We start from the raw sequence: 13869 nt of genomic DNA, 5'->3' as shown, positions 1-13869 counted from the left end.
CCAGTGCCAGTTGTTCATTTTTTAGATCTCCGTTTGCTACAACAGATACTTTATCTTTTAAAGAGGGGTGTTCCAGACCGGGTTTGGTAGGACATGACTGTAAGTCCCAGCACTCAAGAGGCTGAGGCAGAAGGATGGTAAGGAAAGTCTGAGGGCAGCATGGACTGCATATCAAGACCCTGTTTCAAAAAAATGGGGTGAAGACACCCAATGAAAGTATCGTGAACGGTTTTGCAAAATGAGCAGACCGCTCTTATTAGGATCTGACCCTGTTTTTATGTTCTTACAGTGCTGAGACTATATTCCAGGACCTGGCATGAACCAGGCGTGTGCTCTATTACCAGGGTATATAGTAGATACCCAGTTTTAATTTCAAGACAGTGTTTGGTGTAGTTCGAGCCATCCTTAACTTACTGCGAGGCTGAGGGTGACCTTGAGTTCTCTATTTGGGGTTTAGATAGTCCTCTTTTTTTGTGGGGGGGGGGGTTTCGAGACAGGGTTTCTCTGTAGCTTTGAAACCAGTTCTGGAACTAGCTCTTGTAGACCAGGCTGTCCTTGAAGTCTCTTAGAGAGATTCACCTGTCTGTCTCCGGAGTGGTAGGATTAAAGGCGTGAGCCACCACCCGCCCAGCCTGAGTGTGGATAATTTCTATGTGAGTAAGTTTGAATGGGGCAGTTCCTGTCAGTGTTTCTTTTCTTTTCTTTTCTTTTTTTTTTTTTCTAAATCAATGAGTTTTATCGAGTTTGTTTACTGTAGTATGGGTGAAGGGTTACTTATAAGGTTAGAAATGACTCAAAGACAGTTATATCACTCAAATTACCCCTCCATTATAATTGATGGCTCATGAAACATGGACACATGGAGCTCAATACACAATCTACAGGCAGTTGAGAAGTTGGAGTGTGTCTTGTTCAGGAATCCCAGGCAGTTTGAGCCTCATCAAGACAGCTCAATTGTCCTACGAGTCTTCTAGGCAGCTCTTATAGAATGATCATCTTCCAGGAAGCATGACTTGTCTGAGAATATCTCTCGTCAGCCCTTACTGTGTATACATACATGTGTATACATGCATGCATGCTTAGGGGCAGAGGGGACTTGTGTGTCATGTTAGTTGTAGAGAGTTGGGAATTCTTTTCTTTTTTTTAATCTTTTTAAAAGCCTACCTGTCTCATGTGTCGGCAACTCTGCCAGTCTGGTTTGTTATTTATTTATTTATTTATTTATTTATTTATTTATTTAAGATTTCTGTCTCTTCCCCGCCAATGCCTCCCATTTCCCTCCAAATTTTTTTTTAGGAATTCATTTTAGAAAGAAAACATTCTCTGTTTCCATTGTAATCTTTTTTTAAGATGTATTAATTTATGATGTATAGTGTTCTGCCTGTACACCAGAAGAGGGCACCAGACCTCATTTTAGATGGTTGTGAGCCACCATGTGGGTGCTGGGAATTGAACTCAGGACCTTTGGAAGAGCACTCAGTGCTCTTGACCTCTGACCCATTTCTCCAGCCCCTCCACTGTATTTTTTTTTTTTTTTTTGGAGACAGGGTTTCTCTGTAGCTTTTTGGTTCCTGTCCTGGAACTAGACCAGCCTGGCCTTGAACTCACAGAGATCCGCCTGCCTCTGCCTCCCGAGTGCTGGGATTAAAGGCGTGCGCCACCACCGCCCGGCCCTCCATTGTATTCTTAAGGAATCTTTGATCCTATAATACCCAAGAAGCACCGATTTGAACAATTCACAGAGCAGCTGGAGAGCTGGCTCCTCAGAGGTGAGGAGCACATACTGCTCTTCCAGATTGCGATATGATGGCACACCACTGCCTGTAGCCCTAGCTCCAGGAGGATCCAGTTCCTCCATCTGGCTTTCTCGGACACCTGCACTCACTTGCATATACCCTTACACAGACACATAATAAAAGATAAATTTTTAAAAAAAGAAAAAAAATGATCGTGGCATGCAAGCTTGTGCCCAGGGGGATTTCCAGTGCTCTCTGTTGTGAAGGGATGCACAGCAGTCTTGTCAGGAGGGTTCCAGCAGCAGCATAGAACTGGTGTGACGCTGGGCTGACCAGTCATCTTTGTGGTTTTTGTTTTGTTTTTCTTTTGAGCCCATGGACAGTGAATGCCTTCCTTCCTGCCTGGGACTGTACCTTTCAGCTGTATGTGTCATGCATCCCCTTGGTGTTATTTTCCAGATGGGAACAAAGAGAGCTGCCCAACGGACGTGTCTATTATGTTGACCACAATACCAAGACCACCACCTGGGAGCGGCCTCTTCCTCCAGGGTAAGGCCTGAGACTCTGGAATGGGTACCAGGGATCTCCCACGGGGGAGTCTATCACTCTGCCATGCTGTCTCAGTCATCCCCTGTCTTTCTTTGCTGGCTTGCCCCTCCTTCCGCTCTCCATCTCCAGCCTGTCCTTTACTGCACATGCATTGTATTGGACCCGACTCATGGCAGGACCTTCATTATTGTGTGATAGTGCTGACAGGGCTGTTGAGACCTGGAGACAGCCTTACCTTTCTCTTTCCCTCTCTCTCTCTTCCTTCCTTCCTTTTTTTTTTAAGATTTGTTTATGTACTATGTTTACAGTGTTCTGCCTGCACACCAGGAGAAGGCACCAGATCTCATTATAGATGGTTGTGAGCCACCATGTAGTTGCTGGAAACCTCTGGAAGAGCAGCCAGTGTTCTTAACCTCTGAGCCATCTCTCAGCTTTCCCTTAGTCAGCTTTCTGTATGGAGACACCTTTATGAGGACTGGCAATTCAACAGTTCAGTTCCTTTCTTTAGAGGCAGCAGACAATTACTCTAGTTTGGGTTGCTCTCTCTCTCTCTCTCTCTCTCTCTCTCTCTCTCTCTCTCTCTCTCTCTCTCTCTCTGGTTTTTTGTTTGTTTGTTTGATTTTTTTTTTTTTGAGACGATTTCTCTGTGTAGCCACGGCTGTCCTGAAACTCGATCTGTAGACCTGGCCTTGAACTCACAGAGCTCCACCTGCCTCAGCTTCCCGAGTGCTGAGATTAAAGGTGTGCACCACCGTCATCTGACACCCTGGATCTCTTAATGACTTTTCCTATCCAGTCCCCTTAATTTAGCCTTTGTTCTTAGGATATACTATAATGTTTTAAAAGTTTCTGGGGTTAAATAAGGCATAGGGTAAGTAAGAAAGATGGCCACAGACTGGGGAAGTTCTCAGAGATTAAAAGCACTGACTGGTCTTCCAAAGGACCTGGGTTCAGTTCCCAAAACCCATATCAGGTGACTGACTACTCATAACACCTATAATTCTAGCTCTAGGGAGTCTGATTTTCCTCTTCTAGACTCTGGGAGCAGTCACACATGTGCACACCTACACACATACATATAAATGTAAATTAAAAATCTCTTAAAATAAAAAGAAAAAGAGGAACAGGACTCAAAGCTGGAGAGATGGAACGGTTGGTAGAGTCCTTGCCAGGCAAGTATGAAGACCTGAATTTAGATCCCAACACCTGTATAAAAGCCAGTGTGTACCTGTAAGCCCAACACCAAAGGGACAGAGACAGGAAGATCCCTGGGGGCCACTGGCCAGCCAGTCTAGCTGAATTGGTAGGTTCTGGTTCACTAAAATACCCTGCTTCAAAAATAATAAGGGGAGCAACAGAGGAAGACACCAATGTCAACCTCTGTCCTTCGTACATATGTGCATATACATGTGGCAGATATGAACATGTACACAAATGTAACATGTATACAAATGTACATTTCCATGTACAGCCTGCCCCCCAAAGCAGGTTGCTCCTAATTTCTCTGGGCTTGGTGAGAACACAGTGAAGTTCTCCAAAACCGAAGGCCAAGAAAGACTGTCCAAGTTCAAGGAGAAAAGGGGTTTGATTTCCTGTCTGCCAGGGACAGAACGTTCTTTCCACATGTGTCTCCTGGTCTTGAGAACTTCCGAAAGGGAATGAATTCTGCTCTCAAGAAAGACTCGCCCTCAGCCCACCTAGTGCAGCCATGAAGAGCGCCTGCATAAACATGAACACCATCCTCCCAGTGTACCTAGGGGAAGGATGGTGGCTGTGGGGCTCTGGGAAGAGCCTCTGTGCTTTGTTAAGTGTGTGCCAGGCAGTCCCCACCTCACTGTCTGGCTCCACAAATTTCCACAGGCCTGCTGCTGTTGCTCCAGTTTCCAGCAGAGCCTTGGGTTTTCCTTCTTGCTTTCCTGGGAGTGGTGCTCCTCATCCGTCATCCCTAGTGCTCGCTCTCTTTCCTGGGAGTGGTGCTCCTCATCCGTCATCCCTAGTGCTCGCTCTCTTTCCTGGGAGTGGTGCTCCTCATCCGTCATCCCTAGTGCTCGCTCTCTTTCTACTTGGACTCGACGTCAAGTGAAGGCTACCAAAGTTAAACATTGGCTTCTTAGTTGTTTTTTTTTTTAATTTCCACATTTTATTGTGGAAATGGTGGAAATTTTTATACTCTTATGGAAATTTTCAAGTATAGAGAATGGTATAATGAGCCTCACATAGTCGTAGGCAGTTTTATCTGTAGCACGAGTTGTCCCCTTATAGCAGCATGTGGGTGAAATCAAGCCCTCCACCCATTTTTGTAAATATTTTCTGGGAACATGGCCATATTCATTTGCTAACCACTCTCCTTTTTCTTTCCTTTTTTCTCTCCTTTCAGTGCTAGGGATTCACACCCAGTGCCTTGGGTGTGGTCGCCATGGTACCTCTGAGCCACACTGAGGTTATGGGAGGGTTTTTTGTGGCTGGTTAGCAGGTTGGTTGGTTGGCATTTTGTTTTGTTTTTGAAACAAGGTCTCTCTATGTACCCCTGGCTGGCCTAGCACTCAGTATGTAGCAGACTGGCATCCAACTCAACATAGCTCTGCCTGCCTCTGCCTCCTGAGTCTAGAGCTAAAGCTGTGTGTGCGTCACCACATCTGCCCCGAGTGGTCCCAAGTCTAGAGCTAAGGCTGTGTGTGCGTCACCACATCTGCCCCAGTGGTCCCGAGTCTAGGGCTAAGGCTGTGTGTGCGTCACCACATCTGCCCCAGTGGTCCCGAGTCTAGGGCTAAGGCTGTGTGTGCGTCACCACATCTGCCCCAGTGGTCCCGAGTCTAGGGCTAAGGCTGTGTGTGCGTCACCACATCTGCCCCAGTGGTCCCAAGTCTAGAGCTAAAGCTGTGTGTGCGTCACCACATCTGCCCTGAGTGGTCCCAAGTCTAGAGCTAAGGCTGTGTGTGCGTCACCACATCTGCCCCGAGTGGTTGGGTTTTTGAGACAGGCATCTCACTCTGAAGCCCAGGCTGTTCTGGAACTCACTTTGTCTCATTAAGTAATGAAGGCTGCCCATGAACCTTTAGTGATTCTTTGCCTCAGTCTCCTGAGGGCTGAGTTTATGTTTCTAATGGTTGCTTTTATTCTTCAAGCAAGCATAATCAAGTAACTGCAACACAGACTGTACCAGAAAGCTTTAAACATTTACTTTATAGAAAACCTTTCCAGTCTGTGATCTGTAACCCTCATCCACTTTCCTTGGTTTTCTTGGTTTAGGTTATTTTGAGGCAGATCATATACATTATCATTTACCCATATTTCAGTACACACTTCTAAAATATGCCATTAGCCAGGCATAATGGCACATATCCTTGATCCCAGAGCACTTGGAAGGCAGAGGCTGGTAGATCTTAGTGAAGCCAGCCTGACCTGCAGAGTGAGTTTTAGGACAACCAGGGCTACATAATGAGATCTAGTCTTGAAAAGACAAACAAACAAAACAAAACCAAAAAACAACAACAATAATAACAAAAAGTCACTAAGGTAAAATCTCCATATTGTTAGTATTCGTGATGGTACATCAAAATTACAGAACCAGACCACTTCATAAGCAGAAAAAAAAAGATTTATTGGGGCTCAAATTGCAAAGGCCATCTCAAGGTGGTGGGGAAGCAGAGAAGCCCATTTGTATGGCAGCAGGGGACGGCCTGAGCTGATACATACTGTCCGTATTGATCCAGAACTAGGTGTCTTGTGGTTGACCTTTCGGGGAAGCTTAAGGGAGGTTCAGCTTTTCTAGTAAATGGAAACCTTTAGGCTTGTCTGCCTGGTAACAGTTCTGTTTACCTGACCTAAGTTCTGTGTAGGACTGCCATGTTGGCTGAGATGGGGCTTTGGTCCTGGCAGTTAGCAGTATTTATTGTTCCATATCCTCCAACACACAGTCAACGTTTGTATTTCCCTAAATGTGTCACAGGTCAAGTGTTGACTTAACAGTATGACTTGCACTTTTAAACTTTAGAACAAGAATGCTGTAAAATGTACTGTTACTGTCTCTGAACCCTCTGGTCTATAGGAAGTATAGCTGTTGTTTGGGCTTTCCTTTCCTTTTCCTTCCCCCTCTCCTTTCCTTTCCTTTCCTTTTCATTTCCTTCTTTCCTTCCTTCCTTCCTTCCTTCATTTTATTTGAGACAGGGTTTCTCTGTGTCATCCTGGAACTCATTCTGTAGAACAAGCTGACCTCAAACTCAGAGATCTTCCTGCCTCTGCCTCTCAAATGCTAAGATTAAAGGCATGTGTCATCATCCCTAGTTGATGTGTAAACATTGATCTATTGAACATTTTGGAAGAGCTAAAGTAAATATGGGGTTCTAAGAATGACTAGGGTCTTATTATTCATTACATATTAAGATGGGACACCAATCAAGCATTCGGGAGGCAGAGACAGGCAGATCTCCAGGAGTTCAAGGCCATCCTAGTCTACAGAGCGAGTTCCAGGACAGCTAGGACTGTTAACAGAAAAACTCTGTCTTGAAAAACCAAAAAAAAGGAAAGGAACAAGACTGAATCAAATACTTGTATCGGTGTAAATAAATGCAAGGCAGATATTAAAGAATATATACAGCTTTAATGGCTAAATAAACTTACAGAACCGAGGTTCCCGCGTAGCACAGGAGGCAGGAAAAGGGACTAGCCGCGGCCCGATTTATCAGTATACATTTGCCCGAGGCAAACACACCCCCTAAAGGGGCTGGCTTAACCCTACAAATACTTGATCTATTATGGCTACCCTATTATAGCAAATTCCTGGCAACATATGTGCAGCGCAGTCCTTTTATTCTGGAGCACAAAGTATTGGGCCTGTAGCCAAGGCTGCATCAGGTGCTCTTTGGTCCGTCCTGAGCAATGCTCAGACCAGAGCTCGGCAGGGGGGAGGCAGACACTAGCAAGCCCCACAGACAGTTGTAGGAGGGCTATTCTTACATAGGAGGATGGCATCAGTGGAGGTGCGGTGGGAATATGAAAGGTTGTAGGGAGTGGTGCATGAAACCGTTTTGCCAGAGTGGAAGATTCAAGTCAAACTGGATGCTCCAGGTGTGCCCTGTCAAGCCTTTGTTTTTCGTGCTCGGTGGAGCCAGAGTGAGGAGGCTAACTCAGCTCTGTTCTTAAAGATTATGACTCCTCTCAAGATTTATAGGGAAATAAATAATGAAATTACACAGCTTAGAAGTTTGAAACTTTGGAATAGAGAGATGTTAACAGCTTGACAACTGTTAAGAATGCTTGCTGTTCTTCCAGAAGAGCTGAGTTTGGGTCTTAGCACCCATGTCAGGTGACGTACAAGCATCTGTAACTTCAGCTCCAGAGGACTCTGTACCTTCTTCTGTTGTGGGATATTTGATCACACGCTGACACTCCCAAGACTGCCAATAAAGTTTACTTTGAATCAGACACCAGAGCTAGCTACTAGCTGGCCAAAATTAGCCATACAGGGTGACCTCCTCTCTCTTTCTCAGTCAATCCACAACATTCTTCTGGCCTCCTAGAGCACTCGTAAACATGTGGCATGTGAATGTGCACACACACATGTGCATACACACACATGTGCACACACATGTGCACACACCCATGTGCACACACACACACACATGTCTTAAGAAATTTGAAATTCACCCAGCAGATAACTTCTAGGTAAACATGTGGACTGAACATGTATTTATCACATTCTTCCTGAAAACTTGCTAAAATGGCAATAAATTCATTTTAGGAAAAGCACAAATGTTCAAAAATAAGACATAGCCAGGCATAGAAGCACATGCCTATAATCCTAGTATAGGAAGTATAGGCCAGAAGATCAGAGAAGTTGAAGGAAGGATGAAGGAAATAGAAGGAGAGGGAGACAGACAAACAGACAGCACACAGGAGATAGTGACCCAGGTGTCTTTGCTGACAGGCAGATGGTAGAGCTGAGGAAGCCTGCGGTCTGAAGGTCTGTCTGGATCTCAGCACAGAGCACCAAAGACCCGAGGAGGGTGTGTATGAGATGAAAGCCTGGAGGTCACCTCACGGCTTCTTTGCAAGAGCAGTTCAAGTCTCAGGCTGTCAGTCATCTTTCCCATTCTGTTGCCTCATGTACATGTTTGAGCACATGCATCCTGCCACATGTGCATACACACAGACATATACACACACAGACATGACTGTCATTGGCCCTGAAAACTTCTCAGAGAACCAGACCATCGTTAGGGGCACAAGTCATAATTGTAGCAACGGATGAACTGAAGAAACCATCCTTAGGTTAAAGAGTGGAGGGTTTTTTGTTTGTTTTGTTTTGTTTTGTTTTGTTGGTTTTTTCTGATAATTTGTTTGCTGGAGAAATTGGCCAGCCTATAGTAGGAAAACAGCAACTGATGTCCAAGGACCCTCAGATGGGCTAGCGGAGCCTCTGCCTCAGTAAGACATATGCAGCCTGCAGCTCCTACCTAAGTACTCAGCCTGTTCCTGGCTCATTCACAGTGATTCTCCTGTCTCGGCTTCCAGAAAACTGGGATTACAGACATGAATCACCATTCCCAGCTTCTAAATTTTAATTAATATCCTCAAAAGTTTGGGGAAAATGAAAATATAGCCTTGGTATAGAGCAAGAGATTGTGAATCTCTTCCTGCTTACTGAACTCTGTATAAATAAACACTCTGGTTGATAGTCAGGCTGCAAGAGTCTCCTGATCATCCTTCCCTCATGACACTTTACCTCCTCCCTAGCCACTGACAGTTAATGTGTGTGGCAATAGAAATAAAATCAAAGCCAAGTATAGTGATAATATACTTGTAACGTTAGTTCTTTTTGTTTGTTTGTTTTTATTTTATGTGTGTGAGTGTTTTGCCTATGTGCATATATGTGCACCACATGCATGTCTGGTGCCTAGAGAAGTCAGAAGAGGGTGTTGGATCCCTAAGACTGGAGGTATAGACAATTATGAGTTGCCATGTGGGTGCTAGACTTGAATTCGAGTCTTCTGTGAGAGCAACAAGTGGTTTTAACCAGTAATGAATCAACATGGCAGCCCAATAATCTCAGTTCTTGGAAATAGAGACAAGAGGATGAGGCATTTAGGCCATCCACAGCTTCATAAGGAGTTGGTACAGTCTCAGCTACACGAGACTATGTCAAAGTAAACAAACAAAAAGAACCCAAAACTTATTAGAATGTTTGGAGACATGAAAATTAGAACGTAAATTTAGGGAAGCTGGTACCCAAGTATGAGACCAGACAAACAGAGAATAGGGAGTGACTGTTGTAACAAAAATAGGAAACTACCAAACCTGGGAGCTGCCAAGATGAAAGTGCTTGCCACTAAACTCAGCAACCTTACTTCAATCCCTGGAACCCGTCGACTCCTGAAACTTCCTCTGACTACCATATGTGTATATGTACACTGTGGCACACACATGTGCATACATACACACACTAAAATGGCCAAGACCAAAAACACAGATGACAACTTATGCTGGAGAGTTGGGGGATAAAGGGAACACTCCTGCATTGCTGTGGGGAGTGCAAGCTGGTACAGGCCTTTTGGATGACAGTGTGGCGATTTCTCAGAAAATTAGGAAACAACCTTCCTCAAGACCCAGAAATACCACTTTTTGGTGTATATCCTAAGGTTGTTCAACCGTGCCACAAGGATATGTGCTCAACTATGTTCATAGCAGCGTTGTTTGTCATAATCTAAAAAATTTTAAAGAAAAAAATGATTACACAGAGAAACCCTGTCTCAAAAAAAGCAAGAAAGAAAAAAAAAAGAGCTGGGCAATGGTGTTGCACACTTTTAATCCCAGCACTTTGGAGGTAGAGGCAGGTAGATCTCTGTTGAGTTCTCGGCAAGCCTAGTCTACAGAGTTCCAAGACAGCCAGGGTTATCACACAGAGAAACCCTATCTCGAAAAGCAAAACAGACAAATAAACAATAAAAAAAAGAAGGAAGGAAGGAAGGAAGGAAGGAAGGAAGGAAGGAAGGAAGAGAAAAAATGAGGTGGACATGGTGGTGCATACCTTTAATCCCAGCACTCAAAGACAGAGGCAGGTGAATCTCTGTGAGTTCAAGATCAACTTGGTTTTCATAGTGAGCTTCAGGACAGCCAGGGCTACATATGAGACCCTGTCTCAAAAAACCAAAATGAAAAGAATTGCCAAAATGGAAATGCGAAGTATCCTGATTAGCAGGGCCCACATCCAGTGCTCAGCCTGGAAAATGAAGAGTGACCCACCCAAGCCACATCTAATGGAATCTCAGAGTGCCAAGAAAGATGTTGGAAGCTTCCAGAGGGGAAAATAGGGTACATAGAAAGGACTGGGAGTCGAGAAAGCCACAGCAGCAGTGGAGTGGGCCGTCACAGCGAGGATGGAAATAGCTTCCTTCCCATTGCTTTAACATCCCTCAGATAGGGTGAGTTTCAGAAACTCGACTTTGGAGCCTTTACGTGGGAAGTACTGTGTCACTTACTTCAGCAAATGAGAGCAAGCTGACCCAGAAGAGAGGATGGGTGCAGCACCCAGGGTACCCAACCCCAGAGTCCATTGAAAGCCCTGTCAGGAAGATGGGGTGAGACGACTTGTGACCACAGTGGGGAGCACAGTATTGTGGACATACAAGAGCCTACATTAGAGGGAGGGTATGGGAGACGTACAGCTAGGGAAGTAAAGACATCAAGAGATAGCCTGTCCTTTTAGAGAAATAAATCACAAAAATTCAGGAGCCAGGAAGATATCTGATGTCAAAGCCAGCTTGATCTACAGAGTGAGTTACAGACTAACCCAGAATACATAGTGAGACTCTTTCTCAAATACAAACAAATCAAAACCCAGTCTGACTTAGGCTTTGTAGGGACTTTATCAGCTCATGTGATGAAAAATTCTAGATGCCCTGACTTCTAATGAAGCTTGGGTCTTGTGTTTAAACACTATAGCCCTAAACCCAGCTTTTCTCCGGTGTTTGTATCCTGCTGTCTACTGAGCCAACTTCACTGTGCAGCTGAACAAGTGAGGTTCAGAAAAGATGGAAGACTGTTTTCTCCCCTAGGATTTCCCAGAAAATACCCTGAGGTTCATCTTGATTGTCCCAGTAGGCGACATGCCTACCTGTGGCCCAGACAACTAATCACTTCCTTAAAAGACCTCCTAAGACTATGTTTAGAATTTGGTGGGGTAGGGTCATGGGGCAGCAAAGATGGTGAGGTACCCATCTCAGCATGAGCACCTTGTTTCCAGGTGGGAAAAACGCACAGACCCCCGAGGCAGGTTTTACTATGTGGATCACAACACCCGGACAACCACCTGGCAGCGTCCAACCGCTGAGTACGTGCGCAACTACGAGCAGTGGCAGTCCCAGCGGAACCAGCTCCAGGGGGCCATGCAGCACTTCAGCCAAAGATTCCTCTACCAGGTGAGAGGGCCAGGGCCTGCCAAGCCTGGGTGACTCCCTGCGCGTGAGCCTTTGCAGATGCACTCACTCTGCAGTGCTGCGACACTACAGACCTCCCTCAAGGCAGTGAGGTTCCTCAAGTCTCTCACTGGGGTCAGTGAACCAGTGATCAATGTGTCTGAAGCTGGGTTTGCCATCGTTCTTTTCGTTTTCGTAGTGGTCTTGGCTCCCAAACCCGGAAGGCCTGAGACAGCTTTCTTTGGCCCCTTTTTTTTTTGTCCAACTTGTCTATAAACTGTAAAAAATCTATGAGAAGAACCTTCTTTTCTTCTGGCCCAGACTTCAAGTTCTCTAATAGGTTGTCTAGGTAGGACTGGAAGAGTTCCGGGTTCTCTTCTTCTTGGTCTTTCTGCAGTTTTTCTTTTTGCCAGCCTCTCTCATTTTAACAAGCCCTTGGGGTAGAAATTTGGAGGGGGGGGGGTTGTCTTAAGAAGTGAAACTTAAATACCAAATCCGTTTTCTTTCTGAGTATCATGGAGCTTTGCTCTGCTTGGCTGGGGGAGCTGCCTTGTTCTGTGAATAGAAGACGTCTTGTACTGAAGAACCTTTTTTTTTTTTTTTTTTTTTTTGCCTGTGTAAAATGTCTCTGTTGGTTTTCTGCCGCGTTTGGTTTTCCCTCTCGTTTGCTATGGTGCCATGTCCTGGTTACAAGTAAGAAGGCTGCTTTCATACAGCTATGTTGGGGTTTGGCCTTGACCCAGGGTTTTACTAGGAAGACTAAGAACTGATACTGTGCTAGCAGCCCCCTCCCCACCCCACCTCCGCCTCCTCCTCTTGCTGGGCTTAAACTGAGATCTTGTTCTTTGCTGCACTTTAGAGAACATGAAATATAGTTTAAAATGGGCATCAAGGGCATCAGGATTGCTGGCTCCTGCCATCCCTTCCTGGACCGCCCTCCATACGCACCTTTTCCATGTTCCCTGGGTTACTGTTCTCTGTATTTCGATGTTTTCTTTTTTCACTGCCTAAGGTGCGTTTGTTGCTCTGAATCAGCGTGCCCATATTTTTGCTCGCTTCACCCTTGCCAACTCCTTTTGCTCTGTGCTGTGCTCCTGCTGTGGTCCACTGAGGACACCAGCACAGTCTTGCACTAGCACCCGTCCCACAGGCTACTGTTTAGGTGGCGCCTCTGTCTTCATTCCGCCTGTCCTCTGACGACTAAAGGAGGAAGTCAGGGTCTACACTACCAGCCCAGTTGCTAGTGTGGACTCGGATTGTACCTTCCAGAAACAGATGGCTCCATCCTTCCCTCCGTGAGCCCTTGGACCACATCCTCGGGCACCGGGATTTTACTTTGACTCCATCAGGTCCATCCTGCAAACATGATGCATGCCTTCTGCTCTGCACCCTCTGGCCTTCCCAGAGTCTTTTCTGCCCTCGGCTGTGATGGCTAGACATTTTTATTTCTGAATTTGTATCTTAAAATATTACAGGGACCTTGTGCTTAATCCCAAAGGGACTTGAACTCACGTGAGCTTTCTAGCTCAAGGCATGCATCCTGGACCTCCAGCCCTGGGACATTTCCCAGTCACACTTGTGCTTCTGGTTATGAAGGACATCGCTCTGCCCTCAGAGTTACCTGCACTGCCAGGCATCAGTCCCCTTGTGCTGTCTGTGTGCCTCTCTGCCTCTGCTCTGTGTAGCACACGTGGACCCCCTGGGAAGCTGAGGAATAGGGGCATTTAGTCCCCAGGGAAGGCTTTGCTTTGGGTTTTCTGGTCATGACGCAAAGTTTTTATTTATTGTTTTTCCTTCACTTCGTGTCCTTTCCTATGATTTGAGTTGTAAGATGTATCTTATGGAATAAATATCCAAAAGAATCAAGTGATCCACTTTAGCTATGAATAGTAAAATTACTGTTGGTGTCCACCGGCTCTGATTTCCCATGTGTTCTTCAGTCTCATTTCACTCTTTCCTGTCTGTCTTTCTTCAGACTCAGGGTGTGGTGAGTGGAGTCCGTGTGCTAGAAACTGGAGGGTGCCAAGGAAATTCAGTAGAGACCTGCTGTAATGAGGGAGAGCCAACATCTTAGGAAGTCTGGGGTAGAAACAATGAAACTAAACATAAATAGCAAGGGTTAAGAAGAGGGTTGTTAGCTTGGTTCGCTGGTCCACACCTGTAGTCCTAGC

The 13869-nt window shown here is 45.4% G+C and overlaps 1 protein-coding gene across 2 annotated transcripts in view; it reads left to right on the top strand.

Moving 5' to 3' along the window:
• Wwp2 (WW domain containing E3 ubiquitin protein ligase 2) overlaps positions 1-13869 on the top strand; it is a 117511-nt gene that overhangs the window by 88524 nt on the left and 15118 nt on the right. For both annotated transcript variants that reach the window (XM_075977391.1, XM_075977390.1), the window contains exons 9-10: positions 2196-2285; positions 11527-11701. In XM_075977391.1, coding sequence (XP_075833506.1) covers positions 2196-2285; positions 11527-11701 — 265 coding nt within the window. The remainder of the gene's footprint in view (positions 1-2195; positions 2286-11526; positions 11702-13869) is intronic.

Source organism: Microtus pennsylvanicus, chromosome 6 (assembly GCF_037038515.1).
Source record: "Microtus pennsylvanicus isolate mMicPen1 chromosome 6, mMicPen1.hap1, whole genome shotgun sequence".
In the NCBI taxonomy this organism is placed as follows: Eukaryota; Metazoa; Chordata; class Mammalia; order Rodentia; family Cricetidae; genus Microtus; species Microtus pennsylvanicus.
This window is presented reverse-complemented; position numbering and strand designations above follow the sequence as displayed.